The following is a 26,335-nucleotide window of genomic DNA, read 5'->3' as shown; positions in this document are numbered from 1 at the left end:
ATGACCTCATTTGATTACCGGAAGGTTTTCGGAGTTACCGGGAATGTACCGGGAATGACGAATGGGTTCCGGGAGTTCACTGGGGGGGGGGGCAACCCACCCCGGGGAAGCCCATAGGCTTTGGGGAGACACACCAGCCCTTAGTGGGCTGGTGGGACAGCCCCAAGTGGGCCTATGCGCCAAGAAAAAGAAATCAAAGGAAAAGAAAAAAAAAGAGGGACGAAGTGGGAAGGGAGGGGGACTCCTCCCACCAAACCAAGTCCAACTCGGTTTGGGGGGGGGAGTCCTCCCCCCCTTGGCTCGGCCGACCCCTTGAGGGTCCCTTGGACCCCAAGGCAAGGTCCCCCTCCCTCCTCCTATATATATGGAGCTTTTAGGGCATATTTGAGACGACTTTCTCACGGCTGCCCGACCACATACCTCCATAGTTTTTCCTCTAGATCGCGTTTCTGCGGAGCTCGGGCGGAGCCCTGCTGAGACAAGATCATCACCAACCTCCGGAGCGCCGTCACGCTGCCGGAGAACTCTTCTACCTCTCCGTCTCTCTTGCTGGATCAAGAAGGCCGAGATCATCGTCGAGCTGTACGTGTGCTGAACGCGGAGGTGCCGTCCGTTCGGTACTAGATCGTGGGACTGATCGCGGGATTGTTCGCGGGGCAGATCGAGGGACGTGAGGACGTTCCACTACATCAACCGCGTTCTCTAACGCTTCTGCTGTACGATCTACAAGGGTACGTAGATCACTCATCCCCTCTCGTAGATGGACATCACCATGATAGGTCTTCGTGCGCGTAGGAATTTTTTTGTTTCCCATGCGACGTTCCCCAACATTTATATCTAGGTGGCAATGGTTGAAGAACTCCGTCAGTGATTTCCTCTGGTGGCAAAACAATTCCCAATTCAGCCAGACGGTTAGAGTACCCACACATTCTGAGTATGTGTTCACTGACAGACCCGTTCTCCTCCATTTTGCAAGCATAGAACTTATCGGAGATTTCATACCTCTCGATCCGGGCATTCTTCTCAAAGATAAACTTCAACTCTTGGAACATCTCATATGCTCCATGGAATTCAAAACGTCATTTAAGTCCAGGTTCTGCGCCATACAAAATTGCACATTGAACTACTGAGTAGTCATCCAGACGCGATGCCACATGTTCATATCATCTTGGATCGCCGGTTGGGGTGGTGCATCACATAACGGTGCATCAAGGACATAATTCTTTTGAGAAACCATGAGAACAAGTCTCAGATTTCGGGCACAGACTACAAAGTTACTTCCATCATCTTTCAGCTTGGCTTTCTCTAGGAACGCATTAAAATTCAAGGGTGCTACTACGCGAGCCATTGATCTACACCATAAATTTATAAAGATTACTTAGATTATTGTTCAATATAATGAGTTTACTTAATCATATTACTAATAAACTCCCACTCAAATTGACATCCCTCTAGTCATTCGAGTGACACATGATCCAAATTCACTAGCTCAAGTCCAATTATCACGTGAGTTCAGTTGTCTTCAATGGTGAACATCTCTATGTTGATCATATCTACTATATGAATCATGTTCGACCTTTAGGTCTCTTGTGTTTCGAGGCCATGTATGTACATGCTAGGCTCGTCAAGTTTAACCCGAGTTTTTCGCGTGTACAAAACTGTCTTGCACCCATTGTATGTGAACGAGAGTCTATCACACCCGATCATCACGTGGTGTCTCGAAACGATGAACTTTTGCAACGGTCCACACTCGGGGAGAACACAATTTTATCTTGAAAATTTAGTGAGGGATCACCTTATAGTGCTACCATCGTCCTAAGCAAAATAAGGTGCATAAAAAAATATTAACATCACATGCAAATCATAAGTGACATGATATGGCCATGATCTTGTGCTTTTGATCTCCATCTCTAAAGCACCGGCATGATCTCCATCTTCACCGGCGCAACACCATGATATCCATCATTGTGCCGCCATCGAGGTTGTCGCTCCAACTATGCTGTTACTAATAAAGCTACCGAACTAGCGATAAAGTAAAGCATCACCAGGCGCAAAATAATTAAAGACAACCATATGGATCCTGTCGGTTGCCGTAGCATCAACATGCAAGTCGATATTTAACTATTACAACACGACCATCTCATACATCACATATATCATATCATGTCTTTGGCCATATCATATCACAACATACCTTGGAAAAACGAGTTAGACATTCTCTAATTTGTTGTTGCATGTTATACGTGGCTGCTATGGGTATCTAGCATGATTGCATCTTACTTACGCAAAACCACAACGGTGATATACAAGTTGTTATTTAACCTTCTCCAAGGACCGCATTTGTCAAATCCAATTGAACTAAAGTAGTAGAAACAGACACCCGTCAGTCATCTTTATGCAACAAGTTGCATGTTAGTCGACGAAACCGGTTTCCCGTTAGCGTACGAGTAATGTTGGTTCGGGTCGCTTCATCCAACAATACCATTGAATCAATAAAAGACTAAGGAGGGAGGCAATCTGAATGTAATGCGCACAAACTCCTTTTGGTTCTACTCGAGATGTCATCTATGCATAGACCTAGCTCATGATGCTAGTGTTGGGGAACGTTGCATGGGAAACAAATTTTTTCCTACGCACACATAAGATCTATCCATGGTGATGACCGTCTATGAGAGGAGAGATCGGATCCACATACCCTTGTAGATCGCTAAACGAGAAGCGTTAAGAAATGCAGTTGATCTGGTCGAACATCTTCGTGTTCCAAATCGCAAGCCATCCCACGATCCAATCATGATCTAGCACCGAACGGACGGCACCTCTGCGTTCAGCACTCGTATAACTCGATGACGATCTCCGCATTCTTGATCCAGCAAGAGGGGCGAAGAGGTAGATGAGTTCTCTGGCAGCATGACGGTGTGGTGGTGGTTGCGGTGAACTAATCGAGCAGGGCTTCCCCAAGCTATGACGGATTAATCTAGACGAAGGAGACAATCTATGGAGGAGAGGGCATCACGTGGCTTTTCTAGTGTGTGTTGCCCTTAGTACCTCCGCTATATATATTAGGAAGGGGTGGGAGGGCTACCTTGGCCCCTCCTCCAAGGAGGAGAGGCTCGGCCGAAGCTAGGGGAGAGTCCTCCTCCAATTCGGTTTGATGGAGGACTCCCCTTCCTAGTTGGTCTCCTCGTTCCCTCTTTTTCCACCTTAGCCGAATAGGCCTCATTGGGTTGGCCTCCCAGCCCACCAGGGGCTGGTACGCCACCTTTAGGCCTATTTGGTCCCCTTCCGGGTGAGTTGCCCCTCCATGTGAAACCCCGGAACCCATTCATCACTCCCGGTACTTTACTGGTAATGCCCGAAATCTTTCCGGAAGCCAAACGCTCACCAACATACATAACTCAATAATACCGCAACGTCATCGAACCTTAAGTGTGCAGACCCTGCTGGTTCGAGAACTATGTAGACATGATCAAGACACTCTCCGGTCAATAACCAATAGCGAGACTTGGATGCCCATACTGGCTCCTACATATTCTACGAAGATCTTTATCGGTTGAACCTCTATGTCAAGGATTCAGTTAATCGCATATGTTGTTCCCTTTATCCATCGGTATGTTACTTGACCGAGATTCGATCGTCAATATCTCTATACCTAGTTCAATCTCTTTACCGGAAAGTCTCTTTACTCATTCCGTAATACAAGATCCCGTGACTAACTCCTTAGTCACATTTCTTGCAAGGCTTATTGTGATGTTGTATTACCGAGTGGGCGCCGAGATACCTCTCCGTCACACGGAGTGGCAAATCCTAGTCTTGATCCATGCCAACTCAACAGGCACCCTCGAAGATACGTGTAGAGTACCTTATAGTCACCCAGTTATGTTGGGACGTTTGGTACACACAAGGCACTCCTCCGGTGTCAGTGAGTTACATGATCTCACGGTCATAGGAACATATACTTGACATGCAGAAAACAGTAGCAATAAACTGACACGATCATATGCTACGTTCATAGTTTGGGTCTTGTCCATGACATCATTCTCTTAATGTTGTGATCCTGTTATCAAGTGACAATCCTTGTCTATGATCAGGAAACCTTGACCATCTTTGATCAACGAGCTAGTCCAATATAGACTTACTAGGGAAAATGTGTTGTCTATGTATCCACACATGTATGTGAGTTTCCATTCAATACAATTCTATCATGGATAATAAACGATTATCTTGAACAAGGAAATATAATAATAACTATTTTAGCCTCTAAGGAATATTACCAACAGGCGCGGTGGCGGCGTGACAACGTGTGAACAGAACTTGAAACTCTAAAGAACTAGACACTAAGACCGGCAACTCGACACGACGATGTAACCGCAAATTCTACCAAGCAAAATACTGAAAAGACTATGCAAAGGCTCAGATTGGTTCACATATGATGATCTAACCCTAATTTTTTTGGCTTTTCCATGGACTATAGGTATGAAGAACATAGGCGATCTAACTACGAAAAACTGGTAAAATCTCACCGAGCAACCTGGAAATCTGATACCACTTGATAGAGGCGAGGGTCCGTGTCTTTCGATGAGATGGTGGCTATCATTTTGGTGGAGTAGACTTTGACGCTCTGACTACGAACGTGTGAGGACATCGCGCCTTAGCAATCGCTAAACCAACTCCGTGAATTTATTGACCACGCCTGAGCACGATCAACCTAACCACGAGGGTATGTTTCCTGCACGCAAACGAAGAACGAGGAAGAAACTAAGATTGCAATATGGATATTGCAAATATAAGAGGAAAGCTTTATTGATGAAGGTGGGGTTCTGTGACGCCTTTGTGTGGTCATGGAACACAAACGAAGAACGCTAAGTTGCAGCTATGGCGAACTTGTAATCTAAACAAAATCCACATCTAAACTGAGCCCTAAGGGCTGTATATATGGGGAAAAAGAGGAGGAATTTCGTGACCCCTTGGAGGAGGGGTCCGAAACCGACCCTAACTCAGTTTCCCCACACATACGAACTCTAAAAATAACCTATAATATGGTATTTAGAAATTACATGGGCCTGACCCAAAAATAAGGTGGCGTAGCACCTATAATAGCCTTTGGACGAAATTTATAAAGTGGTGTCTTGAATATTTCGTCCAAGCCTTCATGCTCTCTTTATGGTGGCTTCAAAGTGCGAAAATCATGAGTGGAAGCTCCATTGTTCTTTCCCGCGCGTGCACCTTCTACTCCATGCTTTATACCGCTCCAACGGATATCCTTCTTGTCCATGCTAGGTTCTTCATTCATAAGTACAACAAAAATATTTAACTTAGGCAATATCATATGTTCATGAACATAGAAGGATTTCCAAGAAATGAAAGTACCTGGTAATTCAATCGACGTGCGCGAGCTCTAGTAACTGGTCCAGTATGTATAACAACAGGGGTTGTGGGTGTAACAATGGTGTTGATGTCCTCCTCAGCATTATTTGTCCCTATGAATTCCAGGAGCCCAATACATGAACATCCAAACACTATGTGTGACATTGAAGCTCAATATCAATATCTTGGATATTTGGCATTGGAGCCAATTCAATACCAAGGTCCTTAATGGCTACATCCAAACACATCAATACAGTTTTCTTCGTTTGTGAGGGTACGCCTTTGCGCATTTGCTTTGCTCGTGGCTGCCAGGATTATATCTCGTTTTACACGAGTGTTCCATATGACTTGCTGAAGGGATTCCCTCCCGCTTGTTGCTACTCGGCCGACCCATACTTGCTTTTTTTGTTTGATGGATTTCAATTGTGTTACTTACTTAACACTATATCAAATTTCATTTCCTTACTTGACACTGGAAAACTTTTTCTTCCTATATAACAACGAGTCTAAATTTTGTGCCCTTTATAACACTTTAGTCCATTTTAAGCCTATATGACATCTGAAAAGACCATTTTACCCCTCATGTGGTATGTGTGTGTGCAGAGCAGTGACACCCACACAATATCAGTGCAGAGCAGTGTCACATGAACAACAAAAATACGAGGAGTAAAAAACACGCAAGAGCAGTAGCATATACACACGTAGCAACACACGCACACACACACACATAACAACACATACACACACATCAACGCACACACACCCACATACACGCACACATCACACACATGTAGAAGCAGCACACACACCCGTGCACACACGTAACACACGCACGCATCACACACACGCATGCATCATATACTCACAGCACACACGCAACACACACATGTAGCAACACACATGTAGCAGCAGCACACACGCACGCATGCATCACACACATACACGCATGCAACACCACATGCAGCAGCACAAGCCTGCAGCAGCATGTCACGTGTGCGCACACGGACACAAGGAGCAGCACACACGCGCATGCACACAAACAAATCACATGAGGGGTAAAAGAGTCTTTTCAGTTATCACTTAGGCTTCAAATGAACAAAAGTGTTATAAAAGACATTAAATTTAGACTAATTGTTAGATAGGAAGAAATTATTTATCAATGTCAAATAAGGCATAAAATTTAAGCATGATGTTAAATAAAGAATCCTCTCATGTTTAAGCACGGTGTTTCTTTTTTTCGTTGTTTCTTCACGGGTTTTTCTTCATTTTTATGTTTTCTTTGTCTTTTTATGGTTTTTCTTCAGTTTTTTGTTTTCGTTGTTTCTTCACGGGTTTTTCTTCATTTTTTATGTTTTCTTTGTCTTTTTATGGTTTTTCTTCAGTTTTTTTTGTTTTTGCTGGAGTTTTCTCTTCTCTTCTCTTTTCGAGTTTTTTTTTCTCGGTCTTCAAGTTTTTTTAATGATTTTTCTCAGTTTTAAATACATATTTAACCATTCTTCACATACATCAGAAACATTTTTTATATACATGTTAATTTTTACGAAATACATGTTTAATTTTTTGAAATATAATTTTTTTTTGCATCAACTTTGTCCATACACATTATGCATTTTTGGTATAAATCTAATATATTTTTCTTGTACAGGTTTAACATTTTTTAAATGCAAGTTTGACATTTTTTAATACAAGTTTAACGAGGTTGTAGCTTCCCTTGTGTCTGGTCCAACCCATCTCGCGCGTCCCTAGGTGAGGCTTTCCACTATCTCGCGTGAAGCGAGACATAAGGCCGTAAGGGTGCCCTCCTGACGGGGGGAACTCCTACCTGCAGCGCTGTGGTGGGGAGTCCCTCCCCCGCACAGGAGGAGCCCCGACTGGGCCGCTAAATTAGGCGCGCGACACTGTAGCTCCTATTTTGCTTTTCTATTTTTTTTTTTGTTTTTGGGTCGTTTTTCTTCCTGGTTTCCTTTTTTTTTCTTTTTTTATCAAAATGAAAAAACATGCGCGCGTCATGCGTTCCTGCGCGTGGACCCTCCTTTCTTTTTTTCTGCGAGCCGTCATTTTTGTTGTAACTGTTATTATTTTTTGCTACTAACAATAAGAATTTTGCTGTAACCATTGATGATATTTGTTACATTTTGTTCACTAAAAAAATGCATCCACGTTGGTTGCAACCTGAGTTCGTCGAATTTTTCGCTACAATCGGTGTTGATTTTTGCTATAATCGGTGTCAATTTTTGCTACAGCCGTTCACTAAAAAAGTTGCATGCACGTTCGTCAGAGTTGCAACTCGAGTTCACCGGGTTGTTTTACTACAATCCACATTTTGTTTTGCTACCACGCATCATCGACGTCTTTTTTTGCTACGACCACGTTGATTGTTTTTTTGCTACAACCATATTTTTGCTTCACCAATGGCCAAAATTTGGTTCATCGTTGCTTATTTTTGCTATCATCGAGGATTTTTTGCTGCATGGACAGATCTAGCAGTCAAACTGAATTTAATCTGACAGATTGGGTGGCTCGTGTGCGGCCGGCCAAAAATTTCGATTGACGCGCCGGCGCAGTTCAGCGCCCTTTTATGTTTTACCGCTGCCGCTTCTTTCTTCAGATACTTTGGATAAAATGCAGTCGTCCAGCAAGTCATTTTCTGGTGCCCAACATTTACATGGACTAAGGAATGATAAAGATAGAGGCTTAAATACCCGACCAACCAGTCTGTAAACCCTATTGCGTACCAGTCATGGGAAAATGATATTCGCGGCGCGTTGTGGCAAATTGCCAGGGTTTCATATCTCGGTTTTAGGAAACTTTTAGACTTTGGCAGCCGATTTTTTTCGGTTTTGCAAATTTTGAGAAGATTCCCTGAACCGGTTTTTCATTTATTCTTTTCTGTTTATGTTTCAAAAAGGTTCCAGAATTTTAAAAAAACTTCTGGAATTAGAAAAATTATAATGGATTTTTTATAAAAGTATTCCGGAATTTCAAAAATGTGCTTCGGAATTTGAAAAAATATTCCAGTATTTGTAAAAATGTTCCGGAATTTGAAAAAAACATTCGTGTTTCCAACTTTTATACTGGAATTTGAAAAGTGTTCCCGTCTCAGAACTATTCATCGTTATTTGCAAAAAATATTCCGGTTTTTGAAGTTTTTGTTTTTTCTTAAACAAATCGCAAATTTTGAAAATAGGGGCATCTCTTAATTATCAAAAAACAAATTCCAAAAATGTTCTTTATTTTGGAAATTTGTTCTCAAAAGGCAAAAAATGTTCGTATTTCAAAAATTGTTTACGTTTATGAAGTTCTTCAGGATTTTATAAAATTGTTCTCATTTTCTAAATTTGTTTTCAAGATTTAAAAAATCTTCGTGTTTTTTTTCAAGCTTTAAAAATTTGTACGCAGTTCCAAATTTTACCAGGATTTTTCAAAATTGTTCTTGGTTTAAAAATTTGTTCTCAAGATTTAAAAAATGTTCATTCTTTAAAAAATTCTATCCATTTTCAAATTTGTTGCCTGTTTTAAAAACAGCTCGCATAAGGCTGTGCGTGAGTTTTCTTTCAAAAGATCGGGTTATATAAACTACAGTCAGGGGAATATTTAATTTGAATTTCAAACGTGATTTTCTTTTTCACAAAAATAAATACTACGGAAAAAAGAACATTTTCAAAATATTTTAACAAATTTTCAAAGACTCAAACATTTTATGGGAATCGGAAACATTGTTTGAGAATAAGAACAAAACTGAAAATCACAACAAAAAAATCAAAACCACAAACAACTACTTGAAAATGTGAACATTTTCTGAAAACAAGATTATTTTTGGAAAAACACGAACATTTTCCGAAATTATGTTGCATTTGTCAAAATGCGAATATTTTTTGGAATTCGCCTAACATTTTTGGAATTTGAGAACAAATTATGAGTATGTCCGTTATTTTTGGGTCGTTCGGTAAAAATGCTTGGTTTAATCCGTCCAATGGATGGTTACAGAGCACGGTCAATTGGTGCATTGTATGCGGACCCAATTTTATGTGCAAATTGCTTCTTCACGTACTCACTGGCTACATTTGGATGCATTTAATATCCACGCTAGATTATCTCTTGATAGTAGAGTTTTGGCTCTGGAGCCCTTTAAATCTAGACGAGAGGGTTGTTTACTTACCAAACTAAGTTCTGTCATCTCAATATCACCAAGCCCACCAGGTTCAACCATCTAAAAATAATAGACAAGAATTAAACATGTGCATCAACCTGATGTCAAAAATACAAGTTACACATAGTCCCCAAAATCAGCAAAACTATTGGTGCACTTATCTAACATTCTAACTAATAAGTGCATTAAACAAGTACAAAACCTAGTCTAGTGATTTACTCGCAAGTTTACCATCTACTGCTCTACTCACAAAGAATGAAAGAAAAATGGGAGAAAAAGGAGGGATATTGGGCTTCTTACATTGAGTGAATACTCAGTTTCTCCCGTGGAAGACATGCTGACGAATTGGAGAAGACGCCGGTGAGATTCTGCGGGTTGTGGTGGTGGACTAGCGGTCACCGCTGAGTTCCTGCGGTGGTGGACTAGTGAGATCCTGCGGTGGTGGACTGATAGGCGGTGCTGCAACGGCGGGGTCTCTCCCTACGAGTCTACTACGACCCTGCTCCTCTTCTTCCTTGGTGCGACGGCTGAGGAAGGGACTAGGGGCAGCGACGGCTGGGTAGTGGGGCGATGACGGTTGAGGGTAGGCCGGCGGCGGCGACTGAGTAGGGGCGGAGGCGGCGACTGACGAGGACCACGATCTAGGTCTCGAGGGGTGCGGGGTTGCGCTGCTGCGGTTAGGTCTTAACCTCTTAGGTCATGCGGGGATGCGGGGTGGGGTGGTTTTGGTGGGCTTCTAGCCTTTTACTAGGCCGGTGGCGGGGAATGGGCTGGTAGGGATTGGTAATTTCGGTTAACTGACAAATAAACCGAACCAACCGAATTAGGTTCGATTAGTAGCCTAGCTAACTGAATTTTTCTATACATAGTAGAAAGCCAAAAGGTTCTTTTCAGCTTCTGTTTCGGTTTAGTTTTGGTTGGTTGGTTTTTATGCCCGGGCTGACCTGCGGTAAGGGAAATCGATTATGGTAGGACTCGGGCGGAAACAACCTTGAATAACATGGGACTGGTTTAAGTCGTTATCTATTTATGATCAAGAGTTACCAAACACATGTATCGATTTGTCATACCGTTGTAATCAGATCACCGACGAAAATCTCCGAACCAAACACCTCGATTGTAATGTTGCAGGTATCATTGCAATTAACGTGTATTTGTGCTATTTTATTGCATGCAAGTCCTCAAGCTGTCGAATTTTGGTTTGCTCCACTATTAGAGGAGGACCAAGTGAGAGAGGTGTTTGACGTTTTTTGCGTCACAAATGAGAATGTGAGGGTGTGAAGTCCCACATATCAAGGTGGTTCCTCTCAAGTCTATCTGAAATATGATTCTGGTTTATGAAGGTGTGGATACCCAAGTTAAACCTCTCCTGGCTTGTGTAAAGGGTAGGATGAAGATGGCATGTCCTTATTCGCCAAGTCCTAAGATGAATGAAAAAATGGCAAGTGGGGGTGCTAAAAATGAGGCATGTGTGCGTATTGTGAAAGTCTTTGATGCAAGGGAAAAGAGAGTGCAAAATCAAAGTGCAGAGTAGATTGTGGACCCAACAAGAAAGGAGATTCAGGAGATGGTGGCATGACGATTCCCAGAACACCCCTGAGAGGGAAACATGAAATATTCAACCATTGTCACTCTTCATTGCGAAACATCATTGAAAGATCATTTGGTGTTCCCACGATGAAATGACGGGTTCTCCTAAGCATACCACATTATAAATTGGAGACCCAAAAGATGATCATCATTGCATGCATGTGCCTCCACAAGTGCATTCGTGATAGCAAGTTATATGATAACCATTTTGACGAGTTTGACAATGATGTTTATGTGAAACCTCCCATGCCATTTACAGGTGCAAACGTTGAAGCACGCGAATATATTGTTCTCACTCTTGTACCTTGAGATAGTCCTTCTATTTGTATTGGACCATCTTTTGTTAGGAAGGAAACTTTACGACCTTTTAAATTGTAACATTTAGCACTTAATGGTATTTTAAATCATTTTGGTGATCATATTCGATGAGAAATTGTTCGAAACAACCAAGTGTTAGCAATTCAGCATACGTTTTAAATCTAGAGGCATTACAAACTTTTTGCATACAACTCATACCACAATATCATACTGCAACCTCTCAAATGAACAAGACGATTGATTATATGGGCAGTTTCCCCTAAACCGACTCTCGACAATCTGCAACCGAAAAGAATTGCCCCTTTAGTTGTCCACCCAGATGCTTTGGCAGGCATACCTGATTCTAAGTGAGTAAAGGCCACTAATATTGGAAACATGCATCCCCGCACAACGTATTGGCATGAGATGTGCATGCATGGGAGGACATGAATGCAATGACATCATCATTATAAATTTTATTCTGAAAACTTCAAAACGGTTTTATCTGCCAATCATTAATCTATTTTATGATTTGTTTCATGGTTAGCTTGTCTATAGGCCCTTATCGATGCTTTCTTCTTGGGGCGACGATTTTCTTTGGAGATCGTGGCGGTCGGCGTCTCTTAGTTTGCATCCATGACTTCATGGTCGCTCCTTATACAAGCTCTTGGGTTAAAAAAAAGTTCACCCCACCAACGCGGAGGCCGTGAGTATTAACCATCAAGTTCACCCCGCCAGGCGTCTCTTAGTTTGTTTCTGAACAAATGTTTCAACCGTGGTATTATAGGAGCATACCACATCACCTTGGCAGGAACCATCTTCCCGGTGCGCTGGCCCTCAACATCATGAGGGTCATCTCTTCTGATCTTATACCACAATGTGCCGCATACCGAGCATGCATTCAAATCCTCGCACGCACCGCAGTAGAGGATGCAGTCATTAGGGCATGCATGTATCTTCTGCACCTCCAATCCTAGAAGACATAGAACCTTCTTTGCTTCGTACGTACTGCCGGGCAATTCGTTATCCTTTGGAAGCTTCTTCTTCATTATTTTCAGTAGCAAAATCCCTTGTCAGATACACCATTGTCTGCCTTACATTGCAGCAATTCCAGTGTGGTACCGAGCTTTGTGTTGTCATCTTCGCAATTTGGGTACATCCCTTTTTTGTGATCCTCTAACATGTGATCGAACTTCAACTTCTCCCTTTCACTTTTGCATTCTCTATGTGCATCAACAATGACCCGACGAAGATCATCATCGGGCACATCGTCTCGTTCCAATTGATCTTCAGCTTCCCCCATTGCAGCATCACCGTATTCAGGGGCGGGTAGTTGTCATCATCCTCTTCTTCTACATTCTCTTCCATCATAACCCCTCTTTCTCCGTGCTTGGTCCAAAATTATAGTGTGGCATAAAACCCTTCTGAAGCAGGTGGAAATGAAGGGTTTTATAGTCTGAGAAAGCCTTTGTATTCCCACAAACAATACATGGACAATGCATACAACCATTATGCTTATTTGCCTTCGCCGCTTTGAGAAAATTATGCAGGACCTTAATATACTCGAAGGTGTGTCGATCACTGTACATCCATTGTCGGTTCATCTGCGTGCGTTATATAATAAAGTGTATTAAAAACCATTACAACATATCATGAATAGAGAAGTGACCAAATTAATAGAAATTCATCATCACATTAAAGCCAAAATACAGTAGTGACCAAAATAAATACAAAATGTTCATACATAGTTCTCATTATTGAACAACATATAGCTCTCTAGAGAATCTAATTAGAACATACATTGAAACTACAAAATTTAAATGCAACAACAAATGCGATCATAACCGCAACTAAGGTACCAATTGATCCAACGGCATAATGATATCAAGCCTCAGTATGAATGATATATTTTCTAATCTTCAAGCGCATTGCATCCATTTTGATCTTGTGATCATCGACGACATCGGCAACATCCAACTCCAATATCATCTTCTCCTCTTCAACTCTTTGTAATTTTTCTTTCAAGTAATTGTTTTCTTTTTCAACCAAATTTAACTTCTCGATAAGAACTTCTATGTCAGTTGGAATTTTCGGTTCACATGCCTTCTAGATTAAAATATCTATGTCACGTTGGTCGGCATAATTGTCATAAACACTAAATAAAACAAATCTCTCCCTAATAATAAAGCAAATTGGGTTTCTGGTCGTCCGTCATGGCTTTTTTGCAAAAAGCCCCTTCCGTTTTCTGTTAATAAACCCGTAGTCCTTTCTTAAGTGAGAAAAACGTTTCATTCATGAATTTGCAAATAAATCCTTGCAGTTCACGGTATTTGACCCGCGGTCCCTTTTTAAAGTTGAGCTAGAGGTCTGACTGTGGCTGCGATGCAGACGATGTCGGGTGCAATGGCGATCTGCGTCAGATCCGGTCAAGGAGGCGCGGCAGGGGACGGATCCATATCCGGGGATGGCGTGCAGGTGATCTATGAGGCACGGGAGGAGGTCTGGTGGCGGGGCTTGAACTCCAAGTTCATGGCCGCGGCGTTCCTCACTGGATCCAGGAGCGGTCGCAGGCGACGCTGTGGAGGAGGCGGTGGCGGCGGCAAACTCGCACCGGACGGCGGCTCGAACGACGCAGCACGACCAGGCGGAGGAGCTTGCGCCGGTGGGGAGGCAGAGGCGGACGGCGGCCACGGACTCGGGAGTGGTCGCGGGCGCCGCGTAGGAGGCGGTGGCGATACAAAAGGACCAGCCAACCTGCTTGACCTTAGCTACATGGATCGATGCATCGAGCTACTTCTCCATGTCGATCTGCATGTCACGCGCAGAAACCGTGAGTTCAAGCACTGCTGGGGGGTTACTTCAGGAAAACGTCAGTGAACACGGTCTTGGACTGCAGCGACGCCTTGAGGATCTCCAGACCCTGCAAATTTTAGAGGAAATGCAACGCGATGGTTGATTTTGATCGATGTTGGTGGTTAACAAAGGCAGGTGGAATGAAAGAGAGAGCTGGTGATGGGATTCGTAATCACCTGGTCATAACCAAGCTGCACGGTCTTCTCCTGGAGCGCGGCGAGGTCCCTGACGGCGAGTGTGCTGAGCAGGGTGATGCTGGAGATGGAGGACATGGGCGTCACGGTGAGGTCGTCCATCACCGTGTACGTCATGATGCCCTGCACGAACCCCTTCCCGCTCTTGCCGGCCGCCGGACCCGGCCGACGGCACGACCGTGAAGGGTGTGGTCATCTGGTTGTTACATGATGGACAGTGGGTGCCGCAACTGTCCATCATGTAAGTCCGGCAGTTGCTGCTCCTACCGCCACGGGCACCAAATAAGCTACCGCCATTGTAGTGCTGCATCTATAGAACGTCTTCACCTATGGGGATGGTGGCGCCGGCAAGCCCAGGAGGGAGCTCTTGCTGCTGGCCGCCGGCGAGAGGACAGAGGAGTGGAGCAGCACATCCTTGGAGGCGTCGGGCTGGACGTAGGTGCCGTCGAGCCTCTCCACACTGCCGAAGAGGCTGCCGACGCAGCCGACCATGGCGTCGTTCCCGAGCAGCTTGACGGCGGTGCCGATGGGCAGCGCGAGGAGGGAGAAGAGGAAGTCCACCACGTCCTTGCTCGCCTTCGCGAACAGCACGCGCCGGGCCTTGGTGTCGATGAGGAGCTTCATGCTCAGCGTCGTGGTGGTCGCGGCGGCCACCATCCCAGAGCTCGGCGGGCGGCGGCACCGGCGGCGTCTCGCTCTTCCCTCAGTCACTTGTGTTGTGTGGTGGGCTGGCGGCGAGGATGGAGGAGAAATGAATGTGCTCGAGTGCTTGAAGCCGAGCGAGCTGTTGAGTATTTGAGGCACCGGCTCGCGGATTGGATTGAGGTGACGGGACGGTACGGGCAGGGCGAGGGGGAGAGAGAAGGTGTAGGGGCATGGCGTGTGCGGAGAGCAAATCGTATGTGTTGGCAGGTGAGTGTAACCGCCGTGACAAAACAACGAGCGATTGACCGACCGGATATCTGAGCGCACGGCAGTCGAGTCCAGTAAAATACTTAATTTTAATAACATCTCCCCTCCTTTACCCTTGCAGGATATGGTTTGGAAGGTTTGCTTAACACCCTTCCCCTTCTGTACTTTTTTGTAGCCCGGTGCAACGCACGGGCATTTGTACTAGTAATAATAAAGCACGGAGCGCTTCTTCCGACCATCATGGCATTTTTGCAAAACAAACCTCCTGTTTTTGGTAAATCAACCCGCAGTCCCTTCTGAAGTGGATCTGAGAAAACGCTTCATTGTTTCAAAAAGCCCCCTACATTTGTAAGAATTTCAAATGCGATCCTCTGTTTCATCTTATCCAGACGCTCTCTCCAGCAACGGCGAGGTGAGGGGCGGCGCGGGCGCGGGCGCGATGGGGTGTGGCGGGAGCCGGAGCTGGGGCGAGGGCGACGACGGCGACCATGGGGTCCGGCACCTGGCGCAAGGCCTACGGCGCCCTCAACGACTCCACCAAGGTTGGCCTCACCAACTTAACGGCGAGTACAAGGTTAGCCCTGCCCATCCTGCCACCAACGCCTCCCCTTGCATCTCCTCCGACCTGCACTTCGTTCCTCTGATTATCTTGCATATTGACACCAGGAATTTCGGATCTTTGCAGGACCTGTACTTCGTTCCTCTGATTATCCTGTCAGGAATTTCGGATCTTTGCAGGATTTGGATATCGCCATCGTGAAGACGACGAACCACGTGGAGTGCCCGCCCAAGGAGCGGCACTTCAGGAGTGAGCGATTCCCCCTCCCTCACCATACAATGCAGCATCTGTGCGGCCTTGGTAAAATCTTTTTTGCTGGATGTTGCAGGGATAATGTTTTTGACCTCGGTGAATCGCCGCGGGCCGACGTCACCTACTCCATATGTACATTAGCCAGGAGACCGTCCAAGACCAAGAACTGGATAGTGGGTCTTGTTGGAGTTAAAGATGGGCTCCTACTTGGGAGTTGCTGCAGCTTCTGCAAATCCTCCTCACTTCATCCACTTGTGCTACAAGCCCGTTGGTGGCAATGTCAAGAGAAAGCTGGCTATTGTTGGGAAGGGTCTAACATTTGACAGGTTTGTACCGCTAAGCATATTTTATGAATTACACTACTGTACTGGGTAGATTTGTCATCTTCAATATGCTTTGTCATGCTGGTAGAATGCAGTGACATTAATATTCATGACTGTTAAATCTTAACACTCAATTCACCAATTTATCTGTAGTGGAGGCTACAACATTAAGACTGGACCAGGCTGCAGTATTGGATGGACGGCAGAAGCGCGGGTACTTTGAAGTTGTAGTTTTAGTAGCCGAACTAGGTACTTACAGAAGGAAAGTTCAGGGGTGAAAGTAATACGATGGTGGACAGGAAGGGTCTGCAATCTGAACATGAGAAGTGCTATAGCGACAGTGTGGCAATGCAGTTGTCTAAACCTTCCATTATAATTCATGTCGATCAGACCTTAAACCATGAGATCAGTGTGGCAATGCAGTTGTTCAAACCTTCCATTATAATTCATGTCGATCACACCTGAAACCACGAGGTTAGTGTTCCTTAAAACTGCTCCTCAAAAGTCTACAACATTTATTTCACTTTTAAGAACTATTATGTGTATATATGTGCATGCAGACATGCTTCTTGATCTCCGCATACTACTGGAAATTTAAAACTAAGAATTCTTATATGTATACTACCCTATCATGGTTATTTTTCATATACTCTATATTTGCGCACGGATTCTAAACAAATTACATCTGTGGCTAAACTTCAAATTAACAGCTTCTACGTAATTTGAGAGGGGAGATAACACTAACGCTGAAGGGAGGCTTACGCTTGCTGATGCTTTGGTCTATGCTTGTAATCAAGGTGTTGACAAGGTAATAAATTGCTTCTTTAGACATCATATTCTGTTCATACAAATTTGGCGGCTTTGACGATTGATGCAGAGAACTTTAAGTGGAATATCAACCAGATATTGTTGTAGTAGTTGTAATGCGGATATGTTAAAAAATCTGTAGTAAAACTCATATCCTTATTCAGCATCGAGGGGCACTACTTTATTTGCTCAGTCCACTTACAAAAGCATGATTTATCATTTTTTTTTAGCTTGCCATATAAGGAGTTATGCATCGCACTACATGACCTAAACAATCAATTATGCTTACCATATCTGTTGAAAGAGAAAGATAACTTAGAACAGATAAGTGATGTTCATTAGTTTGCTTTGAATTTTTTACTCAATTGCCTTGCGACTTAATGTAATTATTGTGACATACAGATTATTGATCTGGCAACACTAACCGGTGCCTGTGTTGTTGCACTTGGGCCTAGCATTGCTGGTAAGCTCAAACACATATTTTCCTCTCACCCAACTTCAATTATGTGTGCTTCTAAGATGGAAATAGTGGAGTACTCTGAAGTCATGCATACTAATGAACATGTCTCTTCAGGAATCTTCACACCAAGTGATGAACTAGCCCAGGAAGTCACTGCTGCATCTGAGTTATCTGAGTTATCCGGGGAGAAGTTCTGGAGATTCCCTATGGAGGAAAGCTACTGGGAGCAGATGAAGTCTGGTGTGGCTGACATGGTCAACACGGGCGGTCGACAGGGCGGTTCCATCACAGCTGCCCTGTTTTTGTACAAAAAATGTTTGGAACATTGAAAATAAATGTTTGGCAAATAATAAAATATTCATGATTTTTTTAAAAGTTCTTGTGTAAAAAAATGTTAATGAAATTGAATAAAATTTTACCAATCCAAGAAATTTTTATCGATGGAAAATATCCTAAAAATTCAAAAACTGTTCGTGACTTACAAAAGAGTTTATTCATTCAAAAAACGATCATGCATTTCAAAAAATGTTTTTTAATTTCAAAAAATATTTGTTAAATCAAAAAAATGTTTGTGAATTTCAAAAATTGTTCCAATAAATTTCAAAAAAATGTTCGTCGATTCCAGAAATGTTCGCCAATTCAAGAAAATTGTTTAATTTTTCCCAATTTCAAAATTATCTTCCAATAGTATTAGATATTCATGAATTCAAAAAATATTCTTACTTATAGAAAATGGTTATGAATTAATAAGTGTTCACTAATTTAGGAAAGTTTCACGCTTTCAAATATGTGCACGATTTTAAGAAAATGTTCAAGATTTCATGAAATTGAAAGTAATAGTGTATCCCGATGATTCAGCAAAATTTGTTCGTCCATTGGAGATTGTGATCTTTTTTCTTCCGTTGCAACATCCGAACCATAGACATGATGAGGGCTGACGGAGGCGGATACCAAAACCATCGCACTATATAATAACAAACAATAATAAAAGTAAGAAAATTACATAAGCATCTATCTAAATCATACAAGTAAGAACTTTTTTCTTTTAGAAACAAGATAAGAAGAAGAGACTAACCACGTGATGCCCGCGTCAAGATGGGTGCGGGCGATCGACGGCGGTGAGGACGGGGACGGGATAGGACGGACAGCCAAAGCTACACAAAACTTGAGGAAAATGGAGCTTGGACAAGGAGATTCGAGAGGAGAAAGCTTAAGTGTGGCTCGGGCATTTCATCGAACACCCCATGTGCATATGAGGTGAGCTAGAGCACCACAAAGCTCTCCCACGGCCGGTCAAAAAAACGGAGCAGTGAACTACTGCTCTGCTCGCGGGCAGGGGGTATATATAGGCCAACCATTGGTCCCGGTTTGTGGCTGGAACCGAGAATAAAGTTCAACATTTGGTCCCGGTTCCAGCCACAAACCGGGACTAATGGTTGTGGGCCATGAGCGAGGCAGATTGGTCCCGGTTCATGTCTGGAACCGGGATCAAATGGGTCATACAAACGGGGGCCAATGGCCCACGAGGCCCGGCTGGCGCCGTGGCCTCACGAACCGGGACCGATGCCCCCATGGGTCCCGGTTCGTGAGTGAACCGGCACTAATGGGATTTCATCAAGTGGACGAGAGCCCTCTTTTCTACTAGTGGGAGGACATGAATGCAATGACATCATCATTATAAATTTTATTCTGAAAACTTTAAAACGGTTTTATCTTTCAATCATTAAGCTAATATATAGGCCCTTATCGATGCTTTCTTCTTGGGGGCGACGATTTTCTTTGGAGATCGTGGTCGTCGGCGTCACTTAGTTTGCATCCATGACTTTCCGGTCGCTCCTTCTACAAGCTCTTGGATTTAAAAAAAAAAAGTTCACCCCACCAAGGCGAAGGCCGTGAGGCGGCAACAAAACAGATCAAAATGAGATATAACTTTAAACAGGAGGGTGTTTCTACTTCTGCCGCCGACACCCAGCGCCCGCGCCAGGTGCACCATGCTTGCCGTCATCTTCTACCTCGCCCTGCGCCGGCTCTGCACCACGATTCCCCCCGAGAAGGACGCGGCGCTTCTTGATTTCGTCAGTTTTCTCCGGCCCCTGAGCCTTCGGCTGCTCCCATCGGGCAGCGAGGACGCCCACGCCGACATCCCGCCCCCGCCCCGGCGTGCACCCGCCCGCGTGCTCCGACGACCGCTGCAGCAGCTGATGATGGCATGCACTTACTGATCCGCCACGCGCTCGCGAGGCTTCCAGCATCCAGGGTGGCTCCTCCGACCACCGCTCTCCTCGTCGTCCGTCTGGCACTCGACCACGTGCATTCACGTCCTCGCCATGATGAGCATGGTGCAGAGACGCGCTGCCGCAGCAGCAGCGCGTGCCGCTGCTGCCGCCGAGGACAAGCTTGCGGATGAGGAGAGCGTCCAGGTGGTGCTGGTTTCCAGTGCTGACGAGGCACGCGCGATGATCCGGTATTGGGTGTCGAGGGCGGTCGTCGATGTGCCGCCACACCTCCCTCGCAAGGAGGCTATCAGCATCGACAACATCCTTATGCGTTCTCCTTCGCTCTTTCGTCGAGGTCCTGTTCTTCTTTCCCTCATCACCGAGTAGATCTACTATATGTGTCTTGATAGTAGCAGAAACTACGAGACAAACATGTGCAGCTGAGGTGCCAAACTATGTTTTGTTGGCATGTATAACTAGTTGGGTTTACACCAAGTTTTTGAGACAAACACCTGCAACTACAAAGTAGAGTGACAGATGCAGCTGCAATGTGTTTTGCATAACAATCATAAATCATTTCCAACAAAGGAAATCAAAAGTGCCTGCAGTGCTTATCCATGATATGTAGTTACAATGTTGATGCTTACAAAAGGGATCGAACCCTCCTTTCACTAAATGAGACCAACATTGTTCTTGTCTCAAGGAGATAGAAATGGCACCAGCATCGTTGATTGTTAATGCCAGTGAAACTAAACTAAGAAAATTAACCAACTGATCCATGGCTATACATCCCTACAACAACTGATCCCTTAAAGTAAAATCAAGGTGCAACTGGGTGAAATCTTTCCTTTAAGATGCCTTCTTATAGTTGTATGAAGCAAGTCAACATCCAGTTCTTTGTCTTTGTGAAGGCCTTCTGGTGGATATTGATACGAGTGATCTATACATAAGAACTCCAATGCAGGGGCATTTTCTACCATGTGCAGAAGGAACTCAACTTCCCCCTTGCATGCTTCAAATCCTGTAATATGCAAGCTCTTCATGTCGTTGAACAGACGCTCCGAAAGCTTCCTCATAGGTTTAGGTTCTTGTACCACGCGCTCATAAGCAACATTACAGAACTGCAATTTTGAACCAAAAATGAAGTGAGAAGGCTTGTGACTAATCTATTATCCATTTTATCTATCTATAATCAAATGTCAATGAATAATCTGAGTACGTGACCAAGTTGCTGACAGAGTTTTATCAAATTGTCATTTTAGTTTATGAAAGATTTAAACTGGACGAGGAACGGCAAGCCTGTCTAAAAGTCAATCTCCATGCATTAGTTCCAAGAAGACAGTATATGCAACAACACAGATAAAAAGAAATTCTTCAGCACAACTTGGCTTATCACGTTTTATACTCGGACTAATATGCTTCTCAGTTGTAAGCATGACATTTGCATAGTTCAAAAATGAGACGTGCAGTGCCTTAGAAGAAGCTATAATGTAGTAATACTAATAAGAAATGTATAGACTATCAGCCAAAAAAACATACGAGTACTTACATGCAGCTCTAACTTCTCAATTGAAGGAGCAGACCTCAGAAAAGAGACCAACGACAAGCTGTCGATTTCTTCGACATAGACCAACTTCAGTTGTAAATATGTCATCCGAGAAAACTTGAACGGGTAAGACATCAAACAGGGAACCTGAAAGATAGATAATCAAAGGCCATGACACGAATACATAATATAATAGGATAATCCACGATATAAAAGATGGTTGAAGAGCAAACCTCTGGTGATTTACAGTCTGCATTATGGGTCAGCTGTTGCACATTTATAAGCACTTCACCAAGAACTGTAATAGTGTGCTCCAACGTGTCTCCAAGATACCATATGTTTGCACATTTCAGTTCTGATGATTTACTGAGGTCAATAGGCACCGCCACTCCTCTGTATTCGAAAGTCGCAAGGTTCACAGCATTGAATGCTATATTTGTTAATCTGCAGGAGGCAATTTTCAAGTATAGCAGGTGAGGCAGTGGGCCGTTAACCTTTAGTTCACCATTGAGATGACATCTAACAATACTCAGCCACTCCAGGTTACAGCAGTTTGACAACATATGTTGAATATCCTTCCCACTGACATTCACTATGCTCAGATCAAGCTTCCTTAGGTTAGGGAAACCACTAAAATGCATTGGTGGCTGGAAATCTACAAAGCTAAGATGAAGTTTCTGTAGACGGCATATACTGTCCCCGTCCAAAAGCTCAAATGGAAATTTGTACTGATCATCAGAACCTGGAGGTTGACGCTGTTCTCGTGCTAAATCAAAAACTAGTGCCTTTGTCCGCGATGATACAGCAAAACGAACCCAATTATCAAGATGCTCAACCAGCATCCAGTTCAACTCAATTTTGATTTCAAGCTCTTCAACCAACTTGCCACGGCACTGTCCCAGGACCCTATTAACAATGCGACTGAACACTAGATTATACACTCTTTCCCCATAATTATTCTTGCCACATATTGTATCTCCATCGAAACTCAGTTTAGGACAAACTGTCCACAAGTATCTCCATTTTCTTGAGACGGCACTGGTTCTTAAAGCCTCTTCCAGAGACAATTTTGAGAAAACTGTGCACAGTACGCCCTGCATAACAAAAAATATAATGTAGTTGCACAAAAGTAGAAACTAGTAATCTGCAACCAACAGACGGGCTGGAGCACGAGATTTTAGCGTGGTACCTCTGGAAGGTCTCCAAGCAGATCAATCGCTGGTTCCTCTACCCCGTAAAGGATGTAGTCGGACAAAACTCCAAAGATGAGAATGCCACACAGTTTGAATGGATCGTTTGCTGATATCCCCTTGGCATGGATTGCTCCGCAAACCAGAATGCTCAGCGCAGCCGAAACCGGTCATTTGCTATCTGCTTTCGACAGAACACTTCACTGCGTCCTATGTGCTCAGACATAGCCCTGAAAGCCAGAATGCTCAGCGGTTCAAACTGATGGCCTGCTATCCTGTTGCTGCTGCTGCTGCTGGCTCCTGGGTGGTGATGTTGCCTTGGATGGCTATTATCCACCACTGCAGTTGTTCCAAGCATGAAGGTGAGCATGTTCCCCATTGTAAACTGCAGAAACAAAGAGAAGCCTAATTAAATTTAAAACATATTTTCTCTAACAAATTTTCCCAAAGAAAAAACACGCACACACAAAAGTTGCTTCCTTTACTGGGGACAGGCCAGGGGCGGATCCGGTGTGCATCCATAATTTCTGGATGGAGCCAATGGAGTTTAACTAATCATGGATGGATGGATGTATGCTCATACCTCGGAAAGCAGAGGCTGGAAGTGTGGACCGGGCTGAGACAAGCAGGGGGCGACGGCGGCGCGTGAAGGGCAGAGGGGGTGGGGGCCGCAGCGGAGGAGGAGAAGAGGTGGGGCACCGGCAGCGGCAGGTCGAGCCGCGGTGGGTCGGCCGGTCGAGCCGCGGTGGGTCGGCCGGTCGGTCGGACTGAGGAGAGTACGGCGAGGAGTAGAGAGGCGCACCGGCGGCGAGTAAAACAATGAAGGAAGGAAGGTATCCGAGGAAGACGATGGGGATTTCTTGTGCCACTTCTTTTCGCCTTTTCTTTTATTATTATTATTAATAATATTTAGCAGCTTATTATTAAGCACAATCCAAAAAGAACTCTAAATTTATTTGTGTCACATCTTAATTTCAAAGTCCTCCTCTTCCCGGATTCAGTTTAGGCCCTGCTTGGTTGGTCGCTTTGAGGCCCAATATACCTATAAAATATACTCATGTAAGAAAAATACAAATGGGCTGCTTGGTTGATCGTTTTTGGACCGTAAATTTTACAGTGGTTTTCCATTTTACACCTGTAATAGGCCCGTATCTGATACACACCACGTCCCGTCGTTTTTTCCCCACATCCCATCGTTTCTCCCCTCCTCTCGTTGGAAACCAGATCGGATCGAGGGTTGTGCCGCCGGGGGCTCCACTGGATCGAGGGTTGCGTCGTCGGGGGGCTCCACCGGATCGAGGGCGCCACCGGACGAACCAACGACGGAGGCTCCTGACCTCGACGCAGGCTCGCTCCTGACCTCGACGACTCACTCCTCCAACTGCGACGACGACTCCTCCTCCTCCTCCATGGCTCGTTGCTGGCCTCGACGAAGGCTCCCTCCTCCAACCGCGGCGGCGACTCCCTCCTCCTCCTCCACGGCCTCCTCTGCTCTATCGCGACCCCATTTCCGCCGACGATCTGGTGTGCTTCTCTCTCTCCCCCCCTCCTCCTCCACTCCTCCTCGTTGATGTTGCTAGTATGTAATTTTAGCGAGTTCACCTCGTTGATTTATTGCATGTTCCTGCTTGCTTTCCCTTCACTGTCTAGATTTGAGAGATACTAGTGCTCTGATGTGCCTGATCTTGTGATCGTGGGTGAGGGTGATAGAACTGAAATCAGTAGTTACTAGCTACAGGACCGGACCTAGCTCAACTCTACATGGTCGGTTTTGTGATGCATTGACAGTTAACAAACTGGCACTATGCAGTTCAGTAGTAATACCACATTAATAAGTTACAAAGGAGGAGAAAGTGCTAGATGGTTCAGAAAGCTCTGTAGTAGTAAAAGCTCATTTTTCTAGTTTTTATTCAAGAAATATAATGAATCTGAAAACTTGTTAGGCCAATTGTTAGCATTCTGTTATGTGGCACCTTTGTTCAGTTTCATCCAATTGTTAGTATTCAGGTTCGGTCATTTGGCAAGAAACTAATGTGCTAGTGATCCTTTTATTTCCATTGTCATAACATAGATTATATACATTGCTGTATTTACTTTGAAGGAGAGTTGAGGTATTTATTTTGTAATCTCTTCTCGCTAGATAATGGATACGAGTAACCATGATGATGGATATGAGTCATGTATTGATTCTGAAGAGGAGGAGGAGGAGATGATGTTTCTTGTCTTCCCAACATTATATTGTATATCTTCTAGGAGAGAATTTATTTCCAATAAACACATCCATTCTTACGGGAGCTAAATATATCCGAGAAATATTGGATGGCCATCCTCAACGGTGCCTTGATATTCTTAGGATGGAATCCCACATCTTCCAAGCTCTATGCGACCATCTTAAATCCAGAAAACTTCTACGAAATTCAAAAGGAGTCAGCGTTGAAGAGCAACTAGGGATGTTTATGTACATGCTTTCCAGGAATGCGAGTTATCGTACGCTGACTGATAGGTTTCAGCACAGTCCGGAAACGGTGCATAGACATATCAATGGATGCTTCAACGCTATGAGTGTTGGGTAACGTAGCATAAATTCAAAAATTTCCTACGCATGTTCAGATCTTCCTATGGAGAGACCAGCAACGAGAGAGGGGTAAGAGCATCTTCATACCTTTGAAGATTGCTAAGCGGAAGCGTTGCTAGAACGCGGTTGATGGAGTCGTACTCGCAGCGATTCCGATCTAGTGCCGAACAACGGCACCTCCGCGTTCAACACACGTGCAGCCCGGTGACGTCTCCCGCACCTTGATCCAGCAAGGAGGAGGGAGAGGTTGGGAAGAAGACCAGCAACACGACGGCGTGGTGTTGGTGGAGAGACGAGGTCTCCCGGCAGGGCTTCGCCAAGCGCCGGCAGAGAGGAGGAGGGAGAGGAGCAGGGCTGCGCCGAGAGAGAGAGATTTTCCCGTGTCTCAAACAGCCCCGAACCTCATCTATATATAGGGGGAGAGGGAGGGGGCGCAGCCCTTAGGGTTCCCACCCCTAAGGGGTGCAACAGCCCTTAGATGGGAGAGGGGTGGCGGCCAGGGCAAGGGGGAGGGGTGGCGCACCCCTCTGGTGGGCCTAAGGCCCACCTAAATTAGGGTTCCCCCTTTCCCCCTTTTTTCTGGTGCCCATGGGCTGGGTGGGGGGCGCACCAGCCCACTTAGGGGCTGGTTCCCTTCCCCACTTAGCCCATCTAGCCTCCCGGGGTCGTTGCCCCCCTTCGGTGGTCCCGGTGGTCCCGGTACGTTACCGGTGATGCCCGAAACACTTCCGGTGTCCGAAACCATCCGTCCTATATATCAATCTTTACCTCCGGACCATTCCGGAGCTCCTCGTGACGTCCGGGATCTCATCCGGGACTCCGAAAAAATTTCGGTAATCTCGTATAACAATTCCCTATAACCCTAGCGTCATCGAACCTTAAGTGTGTAGACCCTACGGGTTCGGGAGACAGGCAGACATGACCGAGACACCTCTCTGGCCAATAACCATCAGCGGGGTCTGGATACCCATGGTGGCTCCCACTAGCTCCACGATGATCTCATCGGATGAACCACGATGTCAAGGATTCAATCAATCCCGTACATGA

At 44.7% G+C, this 26,335-nt stretch overlaps 2 protein-coding genes and 1 pseudogene across 2 annotated transcripts; 1 reads left to right on the top strand and 2 right to left on the bottom strand.

Moving 5' to 3' along the window:
• Positions 1–14,255: 14,255 nt before the first annotated feature.
• LOC123397450 lies at positions 14,256–15,105 on the bottom strand. Its single transcript, XM_045091979.1, has 3 exons — positions 14,794–15,105; positions 14,431–14,592; positions 14,256–14,321 (listed from the first exon to the last, which is right to left on the bottom strand). Exons 1-3 carry the CDS (start codon positions 15,103–15,105, stop codon positions 14,256–14,258), a joined length of 540 nt encoding a protein of 179 aa, XP_044947914.1.
• A 1,677-nt stretch (positions 15,106–16,782) lies between these two features.
• LOC123397449 (leucine aminopeptidase 2, chloroplastic-like) lies at positions 16,783–25,012 on the top strand. The gene is made up of 5 exons (XM_045091978.1): positions 16,783–16,908; positions 17,222–17,302; positions 17,704–17,764; positions 17,876–18,065; positions 24,967–25,012. Exons 1-5 carry the CDS (start codon positions 16,783–16,785, stop codon positions 25,010–25,012), a joined length of 504 nt encoding a protein of 167 aa, XP_044947913.1.
• LOC123399617 lies at positions 21,564–23,588 on the bottom strand (annotated as a pseudogene).
• Positions 25,013–26,335: the final 1,323 nt, after the last annotated feature.

Source organism: Hordeum vulgare, chromosome 5H, assembly GCF_904849725.1.
Source record: "Hordeum vulgare subsp. vulgare chromosome 5H, MorexV3_pseudomolecules_assembly, whole genome shotgun sequence".
In the NCBI taxonomy this organism is placed as follows: domain Eukaryota; kingdom Viridiplantae; phylum Streptophyta; class Magnoliopsida; order Poales; family Poaceae; genus Hordeum; species Hordeum vulgare.
This window is presented reverse-complemented; position numbering and strand designations above follow the sequence as displayed.

What these genes read in the sequence shown, in the direction of transcription:
- LOC123397450 (XM_045091979.1), bottom strand. Translation starts at nt 15,105, where the DNA reads ATGGTGGCCGCCGCGACCACCACGACGCTGAGCATGAAGCTCCTCATC. An exon ending in GCTCCCTCCTGGGCTTGCCG is followed by an intron (nt 14,593 to 14,793) that starts GCGCCACCATCC and finishes GCGGCCGGCAAG; the next exon opens with AGCGGGAAGGGGTTCGTGCA. An exon ending in TGCAGCTTGGTTATGACCAG is followed by an intron (nt 14,322 to 14,430) that starts GTGATTACGAAT and finishes TAAAATTTGCAG; the next exon opens with GGTCTGGAGATCCTCAAGGC.
- LOC123397449 (XM_045091978.1), top strand. Translation starts at nt 16,783, where the DNA reads ATGGTGGACAGGAAGGGTCTGCAATCTGAACATGAGAAGTGCTATAGC. An exon ending in TAAACCATGAGATCAGTGTG is followed by an intron (nt 16,909 to 17,221) that starts GCAATGCAGTTG and finishes ACGTAATTTGAG; the next exon opens with AGGGGAGATAACACTAACGC. An exon ending in ACTTGGGCCTAGCATTGCTG is followed by an intron (nt 17,765 to 17,875) that starts GTAAGCTCAAAC and finishes ATGTCTCTTCAG; the next exon opens with GAATCTTCACACCAAGTGAT.